The following is a 23881-nucleotide window of genomic DNA, read 5'->3' as shown; positions in this document are numbered from 1 at the left end:
GATTAAGACCTCCGTCCTGAAACCTGGAAAGTGGGGTCCAGACCAGGCACTGGGGGGCGGGGGGGTGACGGGGAGGGGGTAAACCGAGAGCTTCTGAGGTCTAGCCTTCCCAAAGCATCCCTTCACACTGTTTCCCCACTGTCCACAGAATTCAAGACCCTCCCTCATGTGCCTTAGTCCATGTCCAGCTAGAGCCCAATCCGATTGCTCAGTGGGGCTTAAACAGGTCAAGTGCAGGCTTGTGCCCCACCCCCCCCAGGGGCCCTTCCCCGACCATGCCAGCTCAGGTGCATGATCCATCCTCCGACTCGTCTGGCCCTATCCCCTTCCCACCCCCATTCAGCCTGAGTGCACGTGCATGGCCTTGTGGGGCAGGTTTGCTCCGGACACATTATCCTGCCTTCTCCACTGGCTGGGAGCTCCTAGAGGGCAGGGACTTGGTCTTACAGGACCGCAAGCTTTGTACAGGCATAATCAGAACAGTTCCCCCTACACGGGAAACACCTGCCAGTGGTGATGGTCTGGAATTCCTTACCCCTCTTCTCCGTTAGGTGGAGAGAAAATGCTTCTAGAAGCTAAAAGGTTAAGGTAGGGGAGCTGGAAGGCATGGCTGGCCAGGCCCTAAAATAACCGTGGGCAGTTGCAATGCCCATAAAGGGAGAAGGGGACAGTCCCCAAGGGGAGTGAGGGAGGTCAGAACCAGCCACGGAGCCTAGCCTGCCTATCTGAGCGCAGAATCCAGCTGAGGACGCCAGCTATGGACGGGCTTGGGGGAGGTGACCCAGCATCAGGGGCAGGGTCAGACTCTGTGGATCTCTGGGCCACTGAGGGCAAGAGCAAGAGGCAAACCTTTCTCAGCTTGTCATACTCGATCAGCTCTGGTCGGTGCCGGTGGATCAGTGCATTGAAGGCAAGACCGTCCTTCCAGCTGGGGATGGAAAGGAGAAGGTGAACGGGAGGGCCCTCTCACCATCCAACGAGCGCTGGTGGCCCGGACGCCCACGGGAAGGACTAATTCCCATTTATCGGGGTAGGGGGTGTGCCGGGCACTGCACGCAGACAGCAGAGCGGAGCGGCTGGAGGTGGACGGACTGCGGTGAAATCCTGGCTCTCACTTGCTGTCAGCGTGACCTTGGGCAAGTCTCATCACCTCCTGCTCTCTCAGTTTCCGTGTCTGTAAAATGGGGTAGTAACAGTACCTACGGCCTACTGGGGGGTTGTGAGGATTAAAGGAGGGAATACTTGTCAACACTTCAACCAGCCCCTGACACGTGTCAAGTCCTTTATGATCGAGGGCTGGCCTCTGGGACAGCGTGACCCCCCTGAACGGGACAGCCTGCGGCAGAGGGAGACGGGCCCATTGCGGGCCTTCCGCCTCGGGGCAGCGAGGGAAGGAGACAGGCTGCGGCACTCTGGCCGGGCGCTCACCTGATGTGGAAGTTCTGCACGTTGACGTTCTTATACGGGGCAGTCTTCCTCTGACACCACAGGAGTAGCCCTTCCTTGGCAGAGGTCTCTGAGGAACACACGAGGGCGATGAGCACGGGATCAAAGCCCAACGCTGAGCACCCAGCCCCAGGCCGTGATCCTCTGGGCTCGAGCACAGGAGTCGGACGGAGGGCAGCACAGCTGGGAGTAAGAGCTGCTCCTGCTCCAGATGCCGCAGGCGTCCGCTGGTCCTGAGCACCGGCCCACACACACGCACAGCCCTGAGACGCCACCTGCCCAGGGTCCTCCCGGGAAGTGACAGTGCCAGGGCCGCACCAGGACCTGCGACCACGCCATGCTTCTGACCACACAGCCTATGCCTTTATCTGCCAGAACACACGGCCAAACAAGCCCCTGACGCTGGCCTCGGCCTCTCCTGAACAGTGAAGAATCAGCAGAGGGTCAGGAGTGCCGGGCCCGGCCCGCTCGGCGGTGGCCTCAGCGAAGTGGAGTGGGAAGGGCCCAGGTTGTCTGTTCCCCAGGGACAGTGTGGGGGTGCTGGGGGCAGGGGAAACGTCTGTGCCGGTCACTGCTGTGGCCTACTGCAGGAATCCCCGCCGCGTGCTGGCACACCCAAGTGTTTGGAGGGGAAGTGAAGCAGCTCACTCCTGGCTGGCCTGGACTGGCCCTCGGGTCATGGAGGCGAAGGTCGGAGGGTGGGGGTGTCCAGCGGAAACACATAGGTACTGATGCGCGGGAGAACCAGGCCAGCCTGACTCCGTCACTACTTTGCTCTGTGACTCAGATTCCTCGACTGTAAAATGGGGCCAATCGTGCCCATTTGACGAGGATCGGGTGAGGGTCCACGGAGATGGAGACCACGGGAGCTGAAGGTTCTGGGTGGATACCAGAGCTGGGCAGCTGCTAGGGCCCCCCTCACCTGCAGCCTGGGCCAGCAACTCACTAACCACTCTTGCACAGGGCCGGGCCCTGGGAGGGATGCTGGGAAACAGGGCAGAGCCTCAAGCAGGAAGACAAAACCCCAACATTGTAATCTAACTCGCCCCAACCCGGGTGGAAGCAGGGCGGGGAAGAAAGGCTGTCCTCTGCCAGTTCGCAGGCTCTCACCTTCCACAGAGATGTCCTGGATGGCGAACCTGAGGATGATGGTCCAGATCATTCCCAAGGTCATCTTTGCATTGCCGTCCACAATCTCTGCATGCAGAGAAGGGGGCAGAGGATGAGAAGGTTGTTAAAACCAGAGGGGACTCCTGCTGGCTCTGTGTAGAGATGAGCTCTGATCGTCCGACGGGAGCTACCCAGGCCTGTGGGCCACCCTTGCTGGGAGATGTCGCCTGAATGCTGGGATGCACTGTCCCCAGAGCCTTCTGCCGCCTGGCACCTGCGGGCCTCTTCCCACCTGGCCAGCTCAAGCCCGCTCCTCCCTGAGGCCCGTCCCCGGCGTGGGGCTGGCCTTCCCAGCCGTCGGCCTGCGCCTCCCTCACGCTATTACGGGCACGTCTCCCCGCCGTGCTGTGCTGCTGTCTGTTGACAATCTTGTCCGCCTCCCTCCACCCTTGTCCGGGCCACTGTGGTCGCCCCCCGAGCTTGACACCCTGCCGCCTCTGCCCCGTGCAACCCACCTGCACCCAGCTGCCAGGGCGCTCACATTAAAAGATGCATCAGATGTGTGCCGCTCGCCTGCTTTAGCCCTCCCACATCTCAGACGAAACCTGCGCTCCCGAATCCCACTCACGAGCCCCGCCCTGGGGGACCCAGCCCCTCGCTCCCCAGCACACTCTGGCTGGGTCCCTTTGGCAAGCCAGGTTCCTCCTTGCTGGAAGGACCTCACACCTTCTGTCTGCCCACGAAGTGCACCCCTCGGCCCTTCCCTCAGATGGCCGTCCTTCCCAACCTGGAAGCCTCTGCCGTCACCTCTCCCGGGATGGCTTCCCCCACCGCCCATCTGCAGGGGCTGGCCCGGTGCCTCTCCCCGGCAGCCCGCTCTCCCCCTCACACACTGACCACCATTTGTAACCACGCGTGTGCTGGTTTCCTTGCTCGCGGCCTGCCTTCGTGAGCACCGCTGTGTCCCCAGCCCCCGCCCTTGTGGAAGCTACGAGGCTGCAGGACAGGGACAGCAGGGACGCAGGCCCAGCTGGTAAGGCACACACTTCCTTAACTAACCAAAAACCCGCTATGGTCTCCAACTTCTGGGAGTGAGAGAGAAGGGCCTGCACCACACATTCTTCAGCTCTGGGGGCTTAGAGAGAAGTCTTCTCTGCAACACTCAGGGCACCATGTGTCTCATGCTGAATAAGAGAAGTGAGGGCAAGCGGCCTCATCCCTGAGTCCGCCGGCCAAACGGGCCACGGCAGTCCTCTGAAAGCCTTCTGCTCCCCCTGCCCCCCGAGATCTCAGCACAGCAGGTGCGGGGAGAGACTCCGCCCACTGACCCTCGAGAACAGGACACTCTAGAATGGGCTTGATTTGGACAGGAGGCAGAGCAGTCACCCAGAGGAGGGGGCCGAACCTTCCCCAAGGGCACGCTCGGGAGGGAAAGGTGGGCGCTTGTCAGCCACCACGGAGACGCTCCCCACAGCCAAGCCATGCGGGCTGATGGAGAGGGCAGCTTTCGGCTTTAGAGTGTCAGGAGAAGGAAACGTGCATAGTCGGCTGGCTGGAGGCAGGGGAAGAAGGACACAATGTCTGTCAGGCCCTTTCCCAGGGCTAAGAAGCCCAGACCCGGAAACCAGGCCGAGTCTTCCGAGCCCAGGGCAAGGGCAGCCATCCAGTCAGGAAATCTATGTTCCTCCCAAGCGCCGGGGACTCCAGAGCGGGGGGACGGATACGGTCTGGGGAGGAGGCCGCGGCTCCCTTACCCGGCTGGCTGCACAAGGAAGCTGGTCATGGGGGGCTTAGGGAGCTCCTGTGAGGGGGGCGGGGGAGAGACAGCTTCTCTCATGACACTTGCACCAGCTGCTTCTCGGACCCACAGCTGTGCCCCTACGAGGAAGCCAGGTTTCCGCTACGGCCCAGACAGCGAGGAGGGTAGGGCGAAGGGGGCGGGGCGGGGGGCTAGGCTTTCAGGTATTCTGGAGCCCCTGGGTCGCCTCCAGTGGGCTGCCTTCCAGCTTCGTCCCAGGGCCCAGCGGTCACAGGGACTGGGAGTGAACCAAGTTGGGCATGAAGAGAGAACATCTCTAGATGGAGTTTTTCTTCAAATGAAAACTGATGAGTGCCACCGGGTCTCTCCTCTAACCCCTTCTGTATTTACAGGCGAGCATTTGAGCAAAATAAATGCTGCTGAGAGAGGCCGAAAGATGGTGCAGAGCCAGGATGAAAGATACATGTAAGGACAGAAAACTTGAGGACCCAACTGATTTTTGGTGTTTTGGTTTTTTTTTAAACAAACACCAACCACCTCAACCAGGGCATGTGACGTTTGGCACCCCTCCCGGAGAGGTCCCGGGCGGGGGCAGAGCCTTGGAACTCAGCACACACACTCTGGCCTAGAGTCCTGGCCAAACTCTCAGAGCCCGGTCATTAACGGCAATTAGTTGTCTTTGTTTTTCTAAAAGCTGGGACAACATGGATGTCAGGGTGTAGGAAATCCTGCTCTAATGAGCTGAACTGTGAGCGCGGGCTGATGGGGAGCTTCTGGGCTCCATCAGGCCTCGCCTCATCTCCAAAAGCGCTGTGAGCTCAAGATGAGCTGGCTGCTGGAGGGACAGCATGTTGTTGCTCTAGGGGGAGGATCTAGAATGAAGGATCGCGGTCTTGGGCATCCCCACGGGGCACAGAGGGTCCTGGGGATCCAGTCAGAGGCCAAACTCCCTTGGGCCGTGTGGCCAGCAAGGTCTCGTCACTGACCTTTGGACTTGCACCCTCCACCCCAGAGCCCCGACACTGGGCCTCGAATGTCCTTCTCTTCTCTGCATTCCCTCCTGCCCACAGATACCAGGCAGGACCAAAGGGCCAAGGTGCTCCAGGCAGAGAGAAATGCCTGGCCACGTGTCTGTCGGTGTCTCTGGGGCCCAGCTCAAGGAGGGCAAGTGAGGGTATCCAGGGTCCAAGTCAAAGCCATTCCTCCCATGCAGAAGAGGCCTGCCCTACATGACAGGGGGCATGGATTCCCGAGTCCTGGATGGATTATTCTGCAGGTGGGGGGTGGGGAGAGTCGTGGGTTCAATGATCACATCGAGAAGACAGTCACTGTGGTCACTGCAGATACACATTGGAGCTTTACACACCCCCAAGTGCTCTCTCTGCCACCCACGCAAGTTCTGTTCGAACACAGAGCTCGGGGCTCAGAGCCTACAGGTCAGGAACCGAGCCACCCCATCCGAGCTCACCTTCCGCCCCGATGGAGACCAGCTTGACTCCTTTGCTGGCGATGAAGTCCAGGGCTTTGTTTACATTGTTGATTTTGTGCACTCTCATCTTGCCCCGCTCCGGCTTAGGTAACCGCTCTCCTGAGAGTCACACACCGAGAAAGAGAAGCTTTAGTGACCCCACTGCTCTCCAGAACTGGCCGCCACGGTGCTCTGCCCCCCAAGCCGCCTCCAGGCCAGCGCCCAGACACGCTGCCGTCACTCAAGCCTCACGCTCCCCCTAGCAGGCACAGGACCGCTGGGGTGAGCCGTGTCCCCAGGACCTGCGACAGCCCACTTGTTCCAGGTGTGGGTTGTCCTGTGGTGGAAAGGGGCCTCACCTGAGATGACCTCCAGAAGGAGCATGAGCTTGAGCCCATCTCGAAAGTCCTCGTCGATGTTCTCGATCTGCGTGCCGGCCTTCCGAAGGTGGGAGTTGCACCAGGCTGTGAATGTCTGGGGAACGTGACAGAGAGGCCTGGAGGGTCAGTGCAGCTGTTGGGGCTTTCTAGCAAAAGGGCTAGACACACAGTCCTGACCCTGGGACAACAGTGGCCACCACGCAGCCCTCGTATGCACTATTTCTGCTCTTTAAGCGACCCGGGCAAGTCGACCTGAGGAAACTGAGGCTTAGGATAGTTAACAGACCCACCACACCATCAGCCAGGGGTAAGTGGCAGAGGGTGGACAAGAACCCAGTCATGCAAATGTGACTGAGCACGAGGCCCTGAGTATGGAAGCGAGACACAGGGTCTCTACTCTCGGGGAGCTTATGTTCTCCTGGACAGACACATCCAGCTCCCCCGCCCGCCCCCCCACCCCCCAGCCGGGCGACAAGACCACGGGTCCCAGCCCCAGCCAGCACCAGCTTCCTTGCCCTTCAGGTAGGAGCTCAGGCAGCAGAGATGACCTGGGGCAGGAAAGCAGCTGGAAAATAAAAGCCTTCTGTAAATTCAAGGGTTCCTCACATGGGTCTCTCTCCGAGCTTTGGGTGGCCTGGCAGCGAACACCTCCCCTAAAAGGCCAGGAGCACAGCTCCTCGGAGCCCTGTGCAAGCCTCGTTTGTTTCCCTGCAGGCCAGACACCCTCTGTTCCCTGGAGAACATTCCACGTCCCACCCTTCCAAATCTTAAGGCAGCTTGAGGGGGCTGGAAGGCAAGTGGGAGGCAGGCACCCACCTCCCACCTGGGTTAGGCAGCCGTCTCTGAGAAGTTTCTGTGAAACACAGGGCATGCAGATGCTGGGAGGGGACAGGATGCTTTCGGGCAGAGAGGGCCACAAACAAGCCCAAATCCCATACATGGAATATCTAGCACAAGGCCCCAGTCACTCAGCCCGCCGCCGGCTTGGCATGTCAGCAGACATCAGCCCCCAGGACGCACGTCACATCAGTTAAAGATGGACGTGTCCAGACACCTTCTGGGGCAACTTAGCCTCCCACAGCAGGGTCTGGGAAAAATGCCACGCTTCTGTTTCTCACGGAGCCCCCATGCCCCGCCCTGCCCCCTCCCTCTGCAGGGGCCAGCGTGGATGTGGGCAGAGGGCCAGGGGCGCACAAGAGCACACTCCAGGCCCAGGCGCAGGCAGAGGCCATGCGGGGGGCGAGGGGCTGCCAGGGAGCCTCTGGCGGAGCACCATGTGTTTTGACAACTGTCACCACTCTTGCTCACTCAGAGACTCAACACAAGGCCCCTCCCAGACAAAGAAGCCACCTAATTAATACGCTGCACCACAGTGAGGATGGGCACAAGGTTTCCTTCCAAACCCACACCCGAATGGTGGATGACTGTGGGTGGCCCAGGGCCCCCACCCCACCTGTCGCCAGCTCGAAGAGTCCCTCTGCATGGGGAACACAGAACCCATCCTGTGTGAGGCTGTCCCCTCAGCTAAGGGTGCCTGGGCCCTGCTGCTGCCTCTCCCGAGCTGGCACCTACCGATCCCCCAAAATCAGCCTGAAGTGCCACTCCTTGGGGACACCCACACTGGCTGACCCGGATGTCCCCTCCTCTGTGCAGATCTCATCACGGAACCTTTCTCTCTGGGCTCTCACACCTGGGTATTGTCCTCTGCCTCCCCACATGCATGAGCTCCGGCCACCAAGCTCACTGAGGAACATGGGAACGGGTCTTCCCACCCCATTTCCCAGCTCCCTCTAGCAACTCTCAAGTCAGACAAACGAGGGCTAGGCTGCTGCTTCCGCCACCCGTGTGGACACACCATCCAACCTCCTGGACACCGCCTCCCCATCCATAACATGGTGAGGAGGACGGCACCCGAGTCATGGTCAGTGTGAGGGTTCGCGATGGTGATGCCCACAGCGCACACGGCAGGTGCTCAATAAACAGCAGGTCCCCGCTCATCGCTGGGCCGCCCCCAGATCTCCTCCTCTCCTGAAATCCTGCTGCCTCCTTCAGAGTGCCTTCTCCATCCCCTGCCTACCCTGGCCACCACGCAGCCCTCAGCAGCTCTCAGCAGCATTCTCCAGTCATTCTGTGTCTTACTGGACATCGCCTGCATGTGTGCAAGCTCCAGGGGCGTAGGGGTTCCGTCTCACATCCCACGTGCCATTAGAATGCCTAAGCCGCAGCCGGCCACGGTGGTGGGCAGCGGGCAGGCGTGCGACTCGACCTCCTCCAAAGCGGTGGGCAGCAGCGGGCTGGGAACGCCGGGCCTCTGCTCGTGCTTGCACCTGCCAGATGCTGGCGAGCAGCAAAGCGACCAATCACATCCCGAGGCTGATTCCCAGAGGCCAAGCCCCTCAGGGCTCTGGTGCTGTCAGGGCCAACATCTAGGCCCCTGGTCTGCAAGGAGGGGCCAGGAACGTGTCTAAGTGGCAGCTCTCATCACCTTGGCCTGCCTGGGTTATGCCCACGTGCTCTCAAAGGGCACAGGTCCGGGTTCGAATGCCAGCTCCTTGACCTCCTTACGTCTCAGTTTCTTTCTCTGTAAGACGGACTTAGCAGAACCCTACCTCCTGTAGTTGCTGTAAGGATTAAGTGGGGGAGATGCTTTAAAGCACCCGACGCAGTGCCTGGCATAAAGTAAATGCCGGATGAATTGGCCGCCTCCCTCTCTGCAAAGGCCCTCGCCCTCACCCCAGCCCCATGGTTTGCAACGGAAATGAAACTGCAGGAGACCCTCTTCCTGTGGCAGCTGTGAACAAATCTCGCCTCATCGGGTTCAGGCTATCCGTCCTCACAAGGTCACTGCGCTATCTGCCCTCCAAACCTGCACCCCATCCTCTGCTCATCTTCTCTGGGGAGCACACAAGACCCTCTAGGGCCTGGGGCTCACACAGACCCGGGTCAAAATCTTGCTGCCGCCAGGGAGGCAACCCGCCAGCAGGAGAACACTGGGCGAGCAATGAGCCTCAGATTCTTCAGTGATGAAACAGGGACAGTAACCTCCCCTCTTAAGTGAAGATTAAACAAAATAATTCAAGTAAATCACTTAGGACTGTGCCTGGCACAGATGAAGTAAGCACTCAGTGGTATACATATGTCAAAGAAAGCTCTGTTTTCCAATAAATGGTAACTATGCATTGTGCACTTCCGTCTCCCTAACTGCAAGCAGGCAGAGTCCTGAGCAGAACACAGAGCAGGTGCTGGGGAGAATATCCACCTGCCCGCCTAGGTGCTGAGAAGGCTCCTGAATCTGCCACAGACAGAACAGAAACCCCGCTGACAGGCTGCCCACCCTCCCACTCCATGCCCTGCTTGGCTCTGTTTCCTCCTTCTGGAAGATGAGGGGCACGTACTGACACCAGGGGCTCACGGACAGGGAGAGCAGGACCTCGTGAGGCCATCCTCAGGGAACAAGGCCACCACAGATGGCCACTTCTTCAAGCAGTGACTGGTGAGGTGGAGCTGGAATTCGAAAGGGACATTAAAAATTCAGTTTTTTCTAGCTGGTTATGAGAATAACTCTCTACTTATACACTTCTTCTCCCTGCCCAGTTTAGACGAGGATGTGTGAGGTGGGTAGTGTGGAGGGGTGGTTTCAACAGAGGCCTTGTGCGCCCACCACCCCACCCTCCGCTCTGCACAGTTCTCAGAGCACGAGCTACAGAGCCCAACCGCCGACAGGTTCCAACACTCCGTGATGCCCCGGGCCCATGGGGTTGGAATACGTCCATTCCCTAGACAAGCGTTTGCTGGGTGTCAACCCCGGGCCAGGTCCTGGGCCGAGTACCCAGGCGTGAGCAACCGTGGACGCAGCCTGCACAGTCATGGGGCGCCTGGTCTGACCAGGGAGCAGGTCTCGTGAATCAAGCGACTCAACTACAGAAGCAACACGCGCAGGGGAAGTGGTAAGAGTTACAACCGGAGCGGACACTTCCATGGAGCTCACTATGTGCTGAGCGCTGTGTCAAGTACTAACTTCTCATATCTTCACAACTATCTCGTGGGGTAGCTGCCACCGTCGCCCCATTTTACAGATGAGGAAACCGAGGGTCTGAGAGGTGTCGTGACTTGACCACAGGTAGTCACGCGCCTGGAAAGTTATAGAGCTGGACTTAAAGCCAGGTGCTCGGAGCTCCAGAGGCCCCACTCTGAGGTGTCAGGTATGTGTTCTCCTCCCCGCTGCCCCCCTGGAAAGGGAGCTAAAGAGTGTTCAACATGCTAGCTCCTGATCTAGTGGCAGGGGCAGACACAGGGAAGTTTCCCTAAGGAGGTGATGCTCAGACTCTGATACGACTGAAAAAGAGTGAAGACAAAAATAAGGGATATTTTCCAGATAGCAGGAACAGCATGTGCCAAGGCCCTCAGGCAGGTCGGAGGGAAAGGAACGGAGTGAGACAGGGCAAGCTGTACCAGGAGGCCGGCGGGGCCTACCTCACAGGGCCTGGGGAAGGTCACTGGCGGCTGCCGTGTGAGGGCAGAGCTGAAGGAGGCGAGGGTCGATGCATGAGGACCAGGAAGAAGAGAGAGTAAAGAGCCTCTGAGAGAGACCTGCGGGAGGAAGGCGGAGGAGCCACGTTGGAGATACCGACTGCTGTGACTGAGAAAGGCAAGCTCAAGGTTTCTATTTCGCTGGGGGGTGTGGGGCGGGCGGGGGGGGGGGGGGCGCTGTCCAGAGATCCCGGCAGGCACTCTGTGGGAGGAGGAAAAGGCAAAAGGCATCGAGCTCAGCTGGGCTTTACCATTAAGGTCATTTTCAGGGTAAGCATGGACTCAGCAGTGTCTGTGACCCTGGGCACTCAGTGTATTCGCCTGGCCAACAAACCCCACCTTGGAACCCCTACTGGGTACCGGGCATGGGAAGAAGCAAAGCTGACAGATAATTTACATTCTAGTGAAGGCGGGGGGCGGGGGTGGGGCATGTCAAAGGTAATTATGCAAGAACTGCTAATTACTAGTTCTCACTATTAATACGTAGTAACTCTTTAAAACCTCCAACCTCATGATCATGTAAATTATCATCTCCAGTTTACAGATAAGGAAACTGAGGCAGGGAGAGGTGAACTGACCTGCCCGAGGTCACAGAGCTTGTCAACACAAGCCCAGGGTGGCCGCTCGTCCACAACGTCTGAGTGGGATGCTCGGTACTGGCCTGGCAAAGCAGAGCCAGCAGAATGGGGTCAAGAAGGGGCCCAGCCTCAGCCCGGCCCCCGAGCTGGAGGGGAGCTCACAGGGTGAGGCAGGCAGGCAGAGCTTTTACCTCCAAAAGCTCGCCTGCTTCCTAAAGGGTGGCCTGGACCCAGTGCAAGGCGGGCGAAACAACACCAGGGGTGGCCCTGTTGCTCCCAGCCTGTCCTTGCCATTCTGAGAAGGGGGCCTGCACCCAACCCTTGACCTATCTAGGGAGGAAGGAAGGATGTGGACTTGTCTGTCTTTGAGAACCCACGTGAAAAAAACCACAGAGAAGAGGCTTTAGAACTTGCCTCTGCACACTGGCAGCCTGTTCAAGATTCTCCTCTGGTTGTTAAAATAGCACAGGGTGTGAGTGGGGGAGAGGAAGGGGTGGAAGGAGAGAGAAAGACAGACTTGTTGGTTCCTCTGGGATCCAGTCACCACTCCCAGTGCTGTTGGTGCAGCGGGGAAGGCAGGCAAGCTTTGGAGGGGCCCCTGGGCTGTTTCTGCTTTGTCACTCTGTGTGTGGGGGGAGGGAGGGGAGGGCTAACATCGCTGGCCATAAAGTCCTTCCTGTGTCACAAGGACCCCTCCCAGTGGCCAGGATGTGGGGCGGCTGGGTGAATGAATGATGGATATTGTTCGGGAGGTGACCTAAGCAGCCAGGAATGTGGCAGCAGGGGGCTTTAATGAGCCATTCATTGATGACTCCCTCCCCCAACCCAAAGAGGTAAACCCTCTCTACTCTGGGCAGTCACTGAATAAGAACCAAACATTTGAAGACACAGGGCAACCAAGTGGTGTTCCAGTGGGCAGAGTGATGGTGAGTGGTGAGTGCAAGAAAGGGTCCTGGTGGGATGCGGCCACCCCAGCTGGAAAAACTTTCCTACCCTCTTTTTCTCAAAGACTTCCTGTTACAAAACATGGCCGTGGTACTGAAGGGGGTGGTGTGGAGGGAAATGTCTGTTGGAAGCTGGAATCCCGCTAAACCCAGAATAAAGGGAAGTCTCTCGAAAAGTCAGTCTGGGCCGAGAAACAGGCTCAGCCAAGTCCCTTGGCTGGGATGAGCATACTGGCTTTGATTATGGGCCCTGGCAAGCAGGGGCTCCTGGACCAGGGTCGAAGGCTGCACTACTCCTACTCACACGGCGGATGCTCACATGTGGATTCCACTGACTGCACGCTCACAGAATTTTAGGACCAACTCTTTGCTGCCTCACGCTGCATCCCCCGCCTTCCGCCGCTATGCTGCCCACCCCCTTAGCAGGACATCATAGGCCAAGAGCCTGACCCACGAGGCTGCATCTTTTCCCCGGCCCAGGACTGACTGGAACTGGTCACGGCAAACTCCCCCAGGGCACACGGAGGCAAGACAGGGCTCCCTATGGTGCTGGGAGTTTTCAAACCTCGTCTCTGCAATACCGTGTTGGGTTTGCCGCTCCGCTGGGGCACCAGCTGCCTTGAGGGGGAGGGCGCCGTCCCACCTCCTGAACTCCCACCTTGCCTGCTGTGGCCTCTGATGCTGCCCATGGTTCCTGCTTCCACGGGTCCTCAGGAAGGGTGTCTGGGGCTTGGACACAAGGGAGGGACAGCTATTTATCCCAAGGATAGGCATCCACCCTTATCACCCATATGCCTGGCCACTGCCACGCTTCAGACGAGGCCTGGCCCCAGTGGGGCATCTTTTCAGGTCCTGAAAGCAGAAACTGCTCCCCTGACCCCCGGGCTAGATCACCAACTATAAAGGCCCTTTCAGGGCCCGATGGCTCAGCCTACTGGAATCTGGGTTGCCAACGGCCCAGGCAAAAAGGCGATCGCCCTGGTAACAGCTGCATGGACCATCCAGGGAGTCTGTGAGGCTCTGGAACAGTTCTGAGATGGTACACCTGAGTACTGTTTTGAAGACCCACTGCCTTTACCAGAGCCGAAGGGGAGAGAAACCAGGGAGCAGGCCGAGAACAGAAGATGAACTGGCTGCCAGGTAGATGGATGCAGCCCCACCAGAAACTGAGGCTGGTAGTTTTGCAGCACGGCGGACACAATGAGCTGCCCGCCCCCCCCTCAGAACCCAACTCCACAGCTAGTCAAGAGCAGAGCGGGCCTGTTGCGTATGCCTGTCCCATGACGACATAACCTAATTTGAAAGCAATTACAGGGAAATATGGAATGCTTCTTATGTCCTGGCCTGACGTTGCCTTATTCGGAGTTTTCTCAGCCTACATGAAAAAGCTCTGACTTCCCAGTCGGAGGAGAGGTATAAATACTGCAGAGTGGAGTTGTGAGCATTCCAGAGGTCCTGCGTGTCCATCCAGAAACCAGCTCTCCCCCACGCGCCAACCCCCCCCCACCGAGCCACCCTTTCCGCCTCGGCCAATCACCCTGGGAAGCACCAGGAAGCAACAGACTGATTCTGCAGTGTCGTCCCCACCTCGTGAGAAGCATTGGTTTAGACGACATCCCAGAAGGTCTTCCCTGACCTTGACATCTGCACTCTGCAATCACTTTACTCTGTTATGTCGTATTTGCTGTACTTGTTACTCTCAAGAAATTACATCCTCTGTCCGTAACCAGTCTCCCTCCCGAGTGTACCGTAATCTCCACGAGAGCTGAGTCCACTCTGCTGCAGGACCCCACGGCCTTGCGCAGCCGCTGCTCAGTAAACCCTAGAACGAGCAGAATGGTCTGGGGGCTTCTCATGTCCAGTCACTGATGACGTCACAGTTTCTAATCCCATTTTATACTGGTGAGAGTCCTGAGATAGGGATAAAACTGCTTGCTTTCAACAGTTCACAAAAAGGCATCCCGGAGCTGTAGACATTCCAAAAGCCAGCCAGGGAAGACCCTGCTCTTGGCTTGCTACTCTGATGGAAGAGGACGGGAGAACCTCGGGAGCCTCATGCCAGCTCAGGCATCAGGGCCGTGGGGCTCGCCGAGACCCTGGCGCAAAGGGGGGGCCTGGGCAGTGGGGGGCAGCGGGCGGGCTAGGAGGCACGCTGAGGAAAGGACAAAGTGACACAGAGGGGAACGGGGGCTCTCGAATCTCACACGTGGCTTCAAATCCTCACCTCGCCACTTGCTGAGTGTGTGGCCTTAGAAAACAAATGTCACCTCTCTCAGCTTCCGCTTCCCTCTTTGTAAAATGAGGATAACAGGCTTGATGTGAGCATTCGACAGGGCGATGCACACACAGCCCGCAGAGAGTGAGTGATCAGGAGATTTCTATTCATTACTGTATCCTTCCTGTTCCCAAAGGTACCACCCGCGGTGTCAGAGCTGCAGCTGGTGAAGCCAGAACCCCCCCAGAATTTGCCACGTTGTGGGCTGTACTCTGGTGGCTGACACAACGCCATCTTGCCCGAACCTCCCTTCCCTTAGTCTGACCACCAGATGAGTAAAGGAACAGAAGGGCCAGACCTGGTTCTTCACACTGCCAAAGACCCTTTGAGTCCAGAGGTTCTCGACCCTGGCTGTACACTAGAATTACCCTCGAGCTCTTCTGGTTCTCTCTCTCCCCCCTTCATTTTTTAAGATAATGAATACTGTTTTAAGCCACTAAGCTTTTTTTTTTTTTTTTTTTAAGATTTTATTTATGGGACGCCTGCGTGGCTCAGTCGGTTAAGTGTCTGCCTCCGGCTCGGGTCGTGATCTCAGGGTCCTGGGATCGAGTCCCGCATCCAGCTCCCTGCTCAGCGGGGAGTCTGCTGCTTCTCCCTCTGCCTCTCCCTCCCCCCGCTCATGCTCTCTCTCTCCCAAATAAAATCTCAAAAAAAAAAAAAGATTTATTTGACAGAGAGAGAGAGAGCACAAGCAGGGGGAGCTGTGCTCCCACTGAGCAAGGAGCCCGACGCAGGGCTCGATCCCAGGACCCTGGGATCATGACCTGAGCCAAAGGCAGACACTTAACCGATTGAGCCACCCAGGCGCCCCGAGCCACTAAACTCTGAGGCAATTTGTTACCCAGCAGTAGAGGACTAATGCAACACAGAGGCAGAGTTGCTGGATCGTAGGTGTGCCATGCATTCTTTTTAATCAGGTGTACAGTTTGGAGAACCAATTTTTTTTTTTTTTTTTTAGTTAATCCACATACCATAGAACTCACCCTTTTAAAGTATAAAAATCAGTGAGTTTTAGTTTATTCATGAGGATGTACGGTTATCACCACTACCTAATCCCAGAACATTTTCATCACTGCGAGCACTCCCCAACCCTCCCCCCCACCCTGCCCCCGGCTCCTGGCAACTGCTACTCTACTCTCTGTTTCCATGCATTTGCCTTTTACGGACATTTCATATAAATGGAATCATACAGTATTCAGCCTGTTCTTAAGGTTCATCCAGTTGCAGCAGGTGCACTTTGTTACTTTTTGTCTGAGCACTATTCTAGTGTATGAATGTATCGTGTTTTGTTTATCCATTCATCCAGGGCGCCTGGGTGACTCAGTTGGTTAAGCGACTGCCTTCGGCTCAGGTCGTGATCCTGGAGTCCCGGGATCGAGTCCCGCGTCGGGCTTCCTGCTCGGCAGGGAGTCTGCTTCTCCCTCTGACCCTCCCCCCTCTCATGCTCTATCTCATTCTCTCTCTCAAATAAATAAATAAATAAATAAAATCTTAAAAAAAGTTATCCATTCATCCACAAGTTGATGGACATTTGGGTCATTCCCACCTATGCTATGGTGAATAAGGCTGCTATGAACATTCACGTGTAAGTTTTGGCGTGGATGTGTGTTTCCATTTCCTCTAGGTATATACCTAGGAGTGTAACTGCTGGGCCATACGGCAACTCTCTGTTCAATCATTTGAGGAACTACCAGACTGTTTTCCAAAGAGGCTTCACCATTTTACGTTCCCATAAGCAACGTAGGAGGGTTCCAATTTCTCCACGTCCTTGCCAACACTTATTATTGGACTTTTTGATTATAGTCATTCTGGTGGTTGTGAGGTGGTATCTCATCGTGGTTTTGATCTGCATCTCCCTAATGACTAATGATATTGGGCATCTTTTCATGTACTTACTGACTCTGTATTAACCTTTTTGGAAAATGTTTCTAGTCCTTTGCCCATTTCTTAATTGGTTATTTGTCTTTTTTTTTTTTTTAATTTTATTTATTTATTTGAGAGAGAGAATGAGAGACAGAGAGCAGGAGAGGGAGGAGGGTCAGAGGGAGAAGCAGACTCCCTGCTCAGCAGGGAGCCTGATGCGGGACTCGATCCTGGGACTCCAGGATCATGACCTGAGCCGAAGGCAGTCGCTTAACCAACTGAGCCACCCAGGCGCCCGGTTATTTGTCTTTTCATTGTTGTGTTGTAGGAGTTCTTTATATATTCTGGACACTAGACCCTTATCAGATATATGATTTGCAAATATTCTCTCCCATTCTGAGGGTTGTCTTTTTACTTTCACTTTCTGAGTGTCCTTTGAAGCAAAGCAAAAAAAGTTTTTAATTTTCACAAAGTCTAAGATAATTATTTTTCTTTGGTTGCGTGTGTTTTTGGTATCCTATCTAATAAACCATTGCCTAATCCAAGGTCACGAAGACTTACACCTATGCTCTCTTCTTTCTAGGTCTTTGATCCAGTTAGAGTTATTTTGGATATGGTGTGAGGTAGAGGCCAACTCCATTATTTGCATATGGATATCCAATTGTCTCAAGCACTATTTATTGAAAAGACGACTCTTAACCTATTGAGTATGTCTTTCGCCCTTGCCGGATATCAATTGACAATAAATATATGGGACCTGGGAGCTTCATAAAAATGCCTGAACTTCACCCCAGGTAAAATGAATCAGATTCCCTGGAGATGGGTCCTGAATAATGAAACTCAGGAAGCTTACCAAGTGAGTCTAACATGTTGCCAGGTTGAGAACCACCACTCTAATTTAACTCCTTCATTCTATAAGTGAGGAATCTGAGGCCCAGGGAGAACTAGGGAGCCCCTGGATTTGTCAGACTGAACTGGATTCTGGGGCTAAAAGAAACCCCGCAGAGAAGCAGAGGGGAGGCAGCCCAGGGTAGGAAGGTCACCCAGTCTGAGCTTGTCTCTGTTCTTAAACTTTTGGCCCTTTTCCGGAGCTATCTCACACACGGAAAACCAACCAACCAACCAACCAACCCAAAGCTACTCAGATTACACCAAAGAAATGGGTCCTCCCCAAGGGGGAAGAGGCTGCCCTCCCCACACAGTACACAGGGAGATAAGAGTCTGAAGTAAAGGCAGGTGGGGCCCAAGGGTTGAGGCAGAAGGCAGCACTCAGCTCTCAAAAGAAAGCTTTTTAGCAGGAAGAAGAGATGGGTGAGGCCTACCTGAAATGGCTACCTTGAAAAGAGAAAACTTCCACTCCCAAAAGGCAGTTTTTAAATTAGGGCAGCAGCAGAGACTGGGGACATGCCCTCCACCTCCTCTGGACCAATCTGGCATTTTGCTGTGAAACGATCAGGCACAGGGGCCCTTCACCTGGACAACAGGGAGTCTGAGCTACAAAAATCCCATTTACTTTCAATGGCTTACAGCTGAGCTCAGGTTTCGGGGTAGGGAGGGAGATTAAAGATCATCTGGTTTAAACTCTGATCCTTCAAAAAGATAGCCAAGTGAGCCAATTCTGGCCCTGAGACTGTGTGGCTTGGAATCCGAACAGGTGCCTAAGAAAACCAGTCTGCAGATTTAACGTTTTAGCATGGACAAATCCGCCCGTGGACTTGCTTTCTAGATAACAGGCATTTGGTATTTGGGGAGACAGATGCAGAGGGGGCACTGAGCAGACTCCGGTGTCGTTCAGGCTACTGCTGCTCAGAGCCAGCAAGCCCACCCCGGAAACACCCCAGCAGAACTGAGAAGGGAAAAGGCAGGGGTATCTGGAGGCAGGGCAAACACCACCATTTCTCCCTCTGTTCACCATCTAGCAGGGACAGCCTGCTTCCTGCTGGAACTGACATGATCCACAAACTGGGCCGTGGTGGCAGGAGGGTACTTATGCTGGGCCTACAAGTGATTTCTAACGGTGCATGTTTTGCCTTTGACAACTGAAACTCCTCCTCGGTGATCCTTTTCCTTTTTCTTGTTTTGGGACATTCTGATTTAATGGTCCACTGATCAGGCCAGAAGCCTTCTCCTACTCCAGTGAAAGCAGGGAGGGGTGTCTGGGGGTGGGTGACATGGCTAGGGCAGAACTGCATTGGCCTGGAAATCCATGCTCTTGACACAGTGGGGGAAACTGGAGCCCAGAGCAGCACTCACATACACTTGTTTCATATGTACTCTGTCCCACTGGCTTCGCACTCACAGGGCCTGGGAGTAAGACGATCCCTTCGAGAAGCAGGGTGAGTTTGGAGGCCAAGAGAATATAGGGCATTTATCTGCATGATCAACTCCTCTCATCTCTGAGTGGACCAGCACTGGCAGGGGGCCCACGGAGGTGCTGGGTACTTGTCAGCCTGCCTACCCTCTGCCGAGGCTCAGGGCAACTCCTCTTGGGGGCTGGCACCGAGTAGGGGCTCAGTGAATACTGGATGAGGGAGTGAATGAATCCATCGTCACTCTGGGAGGTGCCTCAGACCAGAAATTCCTGGCTTAGAGTTTGGAGTTTGCCAAGAGGTAATTGGTGGTGTTCAGAGTTACCCACTCTTGCCCTCAGCCTCATGTAAGCAGGTCCCTGGCTCTACTTCCTGGCACTATGATGGTGGACATGGGGGGCACAAATTCTGTGGGTAAAGAAATCATTCTCGATTTGGGGGTCTTTTTTCCTTTACCATATTCACTCCATCTTAGACCCCTTGAACACACAAATTGGACAATATCAACAGTGTCTTGAAAGGATTTTTTTTAAAAAAGAAAAACCAAAATAAGGTTCTATAGCCAAAGGGTAATTACAGGATTGGGAGGAACCAGTCAAGAGAGACTGAAACCTCTGACTCATAATTGCTCCATTAAAAATGGTGAAACCGTTTGCCCTGGCAGAGTGACAGGGCTAGACTCTCACTCTGGCTTGCCCCACCTACAGGCCTTCCTGGGGCTGGTACTGAGGCCTGGCCAAACCACAGAGCAATCATAAGGGGCAACTGTCTCCAGGAGCAGTGTGATGTCAGAGGAGGAGGAGGAGGAGGCCCCCCATCGCTCTCAGGGGCAGATCCAACTCCTGGCCCTGTCACAACAGAGGAGTGGCTTTGTACGTGTGTGTGTGTCGGGAAGAGAGCGGTTAATGGAGTGCCATTGTGAAGGTGTGGGGTCAGTCTTCCAGGGAGGACTCGGCGTCCCAGCTCTGTCTGCACCACAGGCACTGCTATGGAGCTGAGCTTTCAAAGAAGATAACAAGAGGTGTTTTTATGATTGGGCGGGGTAGGAGGCGTCCCCTAATCTAACTGTACAAATGACTCACATTTATTGAACACTTACTGCTTACCAGAATCTTATTCTGAGTGCCCTACATTTTACAGATAAGGCTCCCAAAGCTGAAGCAATCTGCCCGTGGTCACACAGCTGGGGGGTGTCAGAACTGGGATCCACATGTCTCCCGACCAACCCCAAGTCTGACCAAGACTGCTTTCCGGTTCTGGTTCCCGCTCTGTCGGGCCCCACGTGAGATACCTCACGTAGTTTCTCTCATTTGATCCACTCTAAGGAAGACACGGAACCAAGTGAAGCCCCGGAGGCCCTTGGCCGATTCCATCCGCCGTAAGCACCACAGGCCTCGCGATGGGCTGCAGGGTGAGTCACGGGAGAGGGAGGACAAGTCAGGTGACCCAACGAGAATCGGAGCTATGCTGAGGTGGCCTGGTTACCTTGACATTCCTGTGATTCTGCCAAGGTAAAAAGTAACCTGAGGAGTTTGCCTTATATGGGCACAATGACAGATTTCGACACAACGTGTTAACTGACCCTGCATCAAATCTGTTCCCGGATTGCAGAGGAGAGGCCTGATAAAGCTCCGAAAGTATAGGAAATAACAATTTATGACAGGCTATCACACTGGTGACTCAGAAAACAAAGGTGCAGCCCAACTGCCATTGTGTGCCTTTTAGAGACGTGGGGGGAGGCTGGTGGCTCCTAGGCCCAGTGGCTCTATCCCTCTCCTCCTCCCATGTGGCAGGGGAGGCCGGGCTTAGACCCCTCCCTCTGTTCACAGGAACTGGTTCAGGGCAGGGCCTGGTTCAAGGCAGGGCCTGGAGGAAATCAATTTCAGGCTAGAGCAGAACAGCCAGTCCTCTGTGGGTTCAGAGAGCCCCAACCACCTGCTTTCTCCCAGAGGAGTCCAAGAAGGAGAGACAGGAGCTGCGCTGGGAGGCACAGCCTTTCAGGTCTGCGGGGTACAACATGGTGAGGTCTCTGTGCCTTGACACTGCGTGAGAACCAAAGGAGGTGACAGGGCCTCCCAGGATTCCAGAGTCATCCCAGCCTGGGCCCAAAATGCTGGCATCAGACACCCCCCTCCCGGGCAGCCCCCAGCCCCCCCGGAAGGAGACACTGCTCTGAGCCCCTCCCAAACTTCAATCATCCATTCTAATTTTCAAATGTATTGGGTGTCTACTATACGCCACCTACTATTCTGAGCACTGGGATTAAACAGACAAACATCCCTGCCCTCATGAAGCTTCTGTTCCAGCGGAGGAGATGAGAAGTAGAAAAGAAGACAGGAGACAATGTGGTACAACAGGGCAATGTGGCAAGAGTCAACTGGCGGAGGGGGCAGCTGAGGCGGGGATCAAGTTCAGCCAGTCCAGGAAGACCTCTCTGTGGAGGTGGCAAAAGAGCCTGAACAGATAAAGAGCCACCGACTTCCGAGCAGGGGCAAGGCTGGAGTAGAGGAGAGGAAGACTAGTCCACAGGGCGCCTTACAGACCATGGTTTGGGGCTTATTCTAAGACCAACAGGAAGTCTCCGGGGGGTTTCACGGGAGTAGCAGCATGACCAGATTTATGGTGCAGGAAGGCCTCCCCGGCGGCTGTGTGGATGGCTGGGTTACAGCAATGAAGATGGAGAGGACCCTGAAGGCAGAGCCTCGCTCTCTAACACAACCAGGAAGCCAGGGCCACGAGGGGACCATGATCCCGCTCGGCACGCAGCCGCCAACGTGTGCACTTAGGACCCACCCTCGACCACCTTCTTCAGAAACACACAGGCCCGAGAGTGAACCACAATGGACTCCACCAAAGGGACACCCCAAGGCCAACAAGAGTGGAGAATGGGAAGTCATACCAAGGAGTGATTTTCAAACAGCATTCCCAAAAGAGCCCTGCCTTGAGGGAAGGTGCCCCCTACTCAAATTTACCCTCAGCAGAGCTCTTTTTGTTTGTTTTATAAAACGGCAGATACGCATGAGACTCAACTTGAAACACAGTTGTGCTGCTGAGAAATACCGCTGCATTAAATCTCAAATCCTCCGTGCGAAATCCGTTCCAAAGGGCCGTGGCCCTTCCACGGTGGCCCCCGTGTCCCACCGGATGGAGGGGAAGACGGGGCTCTGGAAGGGGAAAGGGGAGTTTCTGGTGCCACTGGCGTGAACCCCCGCCCCGCCCCTCCCCTGCTAAAGCCTTTGATCCTCTCAGCTCTGTGGGTGGCGGGCAGCGGCAGGAAGGCAGACACCACATGTGCGGCCATTCCAGTCTGAGGCGGGGGAGGCCTGCTCCCTTCTGTACGGTGGAGCAACAAACAAAGGGAAGATAAGAAGGCCCGTATCCCGACGTCGTCGTCCCCGTCCCCGCCCCCCCCCCATGTCTGGCCCGGTGCCCACTGAGAGAATTCGACAGGGAGAACGTGAGAAAGGCAGCAGAGGGGCCAAAGTAGGCAGCCGCTCTGCCTGGTAGGAGCGAACCCTTGCCGTGAGTTCCACCTTCCACAGCATCCTCTCCTCTCGGACGAGAAAACAGAAAAGGAAGAACTACAGGCAGAGAGAATGCAAAATGCTCAGTTTATGTCACTAAGCATCTACTAAGGTGAAAGTGGCCTTCAGGTAGCTTTCCCACCTCCGGGCGGGGGGCGGGGTGTGCGGAGATTCACAAGTAAAGAGAGTCACAAGCAAGGGTCTGGGGAGACCTGCAGAAGCTGCCAGTTCTACCCTGGAGGAGGGCAGGGTCCGGCCGGAGAGGGACACGGCAGGGCAGGCAGTGTGATCCGAGGACAGCAGAGGTCAGGTGACACCCGATCTAGGCTGTGAAAGAGGAGCATGATTCTGGTAGGTGATGACCTGGGAAGAAGGTTACTCCACATAGTGGGAACATCGAGAGCGAAAAAACACCAATGTGCAGATGTCTGGGGACCCCTAGGAGGCGGCAGGAGATGGGGTCCGAAGGTAGAGGGAGGCTGAAGAACTTCGAAGGTGTTCTTCGGGCCGTGAGGGGCAGGTTTCTCCGTGACCTGATTAGATGTAAGTCTCAGATACCGCTCACGGGGCAACAAGATGAAGCAGGGGCCTGGGGTGAAGCCGGATGAGAGGCCGCCGGCCGAGACCTGGGCACAGGTGGTACCCCAGGGACGATGAGGGGGGCCGATGTCAGAGCGCTTCCCAGGTGCCGGGCATGGTGCAAAGGGCACACGAGCGTGAACTCACTGAGTCTCACCACAGTCCCGGGACGCAGGTGCTACCCTCACAGAGTGGTTAAGCCATTTCCCCCAAGTCACACAGTGAACGGGGCACTGCACCTGCACCCAGTCTGACCAGAAGCTGCGCCTGGAAGCACCCCGTGTGCGGCCCTGAGCTAGGAAAGCAGCAGGAGCAAAGGAAAGGAGGAAGGTGAGGGTTCGGAGAGATGTGTGAGAGAAAGAGATCAGTAAAACTGGGCTGCTGCTACAGCAGGATGACCCACGGGCAGGGCAATGTCCAAGCCGGGCGGCAAGGACCCAACGTGCTTTGGGATATGCCGAAAGTGACGTATGTGCCGCACAACCCGCCGGCATGCAGAAACTGAGTCTACAGCCTGGCAAAAGGGTCACCTGTTCCCTCGGTCACTCATTCGAACATCTCCCGAGCTTCTCCCGTGGCCGGGCGTTCGGGGAGAGGTAAGGCCAGGTTCCTCCACGGAAGACCTCCGAGTCCAACAAGGGACAGTGACAGGTGAGCAAATGACCACGCGGGAGAGCGACAAGTGTGGCAGGACTTGAGACACGGGAGTCCTGCACAGAGAGGTGAGACTAGAGGCCGGGGAGCAGGGTGGATAAAATCCTCCAGGGGAAAGGACGCTGTGAAATGCCCGCATTTAAGAGGCGGGTAGAGGGAACGGAGCCAGATACAGGGCGTGAGAGGGAAGAGCCAGAGAAGCAGAGAGAAGGGGAAGACAGGGTCTTCTTAAGACAGGGTCAGAAGCATCAAGTGTAACAGGGTGTGGTTATATAGAAAACTTACATCCACATCAGATAAACATACAGGCGCGTTTATGGGTGATGTCTGGGGTTGCCTTTAAAATACTCTAAAGGCGGGTGGGGTGTTGGGAGACGCTGAAAACAAGTTTGGCAAAGGGATAATTGCTCCTACTGGGTGATGGGTACACTCGGATTCTGTCTCTGTTTGCAAATGTTCCTG

At 55.8% G+C, this 23881-nt stretch overlaps 2 protein-coding genes across 7 annotated transcripts in view; both read right to left on the bottom strand.

Annotated features, from left to right (window-relative positions):
- Positions 1–23881, bottom strand: part of EIF3K (eukaryotic translation initiation factor 3 subunit K) — a 142212-nt gene that overhangs the window by 75941 nt on the left and 42390 nt on the right. The gene's annotated exons all lie outside the window — the stretch shown is intronic.
- ACTN4 (actinin alpha 4) overlaps positions 1–23881 on the bottom strand; it is a 70854-nt gene that overhangs the window by 20316 nt on the left and 26657 nt on the right. For all 6 annotated transcript variants that reach the window (XM_006739378.3, XM_006739379.3, XM_006739381.3 and 3 more), the window contains exons 2-6: positions 6143–6257; positions 5784–5903; positions 2557–2643; positions 1429–1516; positions 850–928 (exon numbers count right to left, since the gene is read on the bottom strand). In XM_006739378.3, coding sequence (XP_006739441.1) covers positions 850–928; positions 1429–1516; positions 2557–2643; positions 5784–5903; positions 6143–6257 — 489 coding nt within the window. The remainder of the gene's footprint in view (positions 1–849; positions 929–1428; positions 1517–2556; positions 2644–5783; positions 5904–6142; positions 6258–23881) is intronic.

Source organism: Leptonychotes weddellii, chromosome 16, assembly GCF_054177405.1.
Source record: "Leptonychotes weddellii isolate Sample4059 chromosome 16, ASM5417740v2, whole genome shotgun sequence".
In the NCBI taxonomy this organism is placed as follows: Eukaryota; Metazoa; Chordata; class Mammalia; order Carnivora; family Phocidae; genus Leptonychotes; species Leptonychotes weddellii.
The sequence above is the reverse complement of the archived record's forward strand: the minus strand, read 5'-3'. Positions and strand labels throughout refer to the sequence as shown.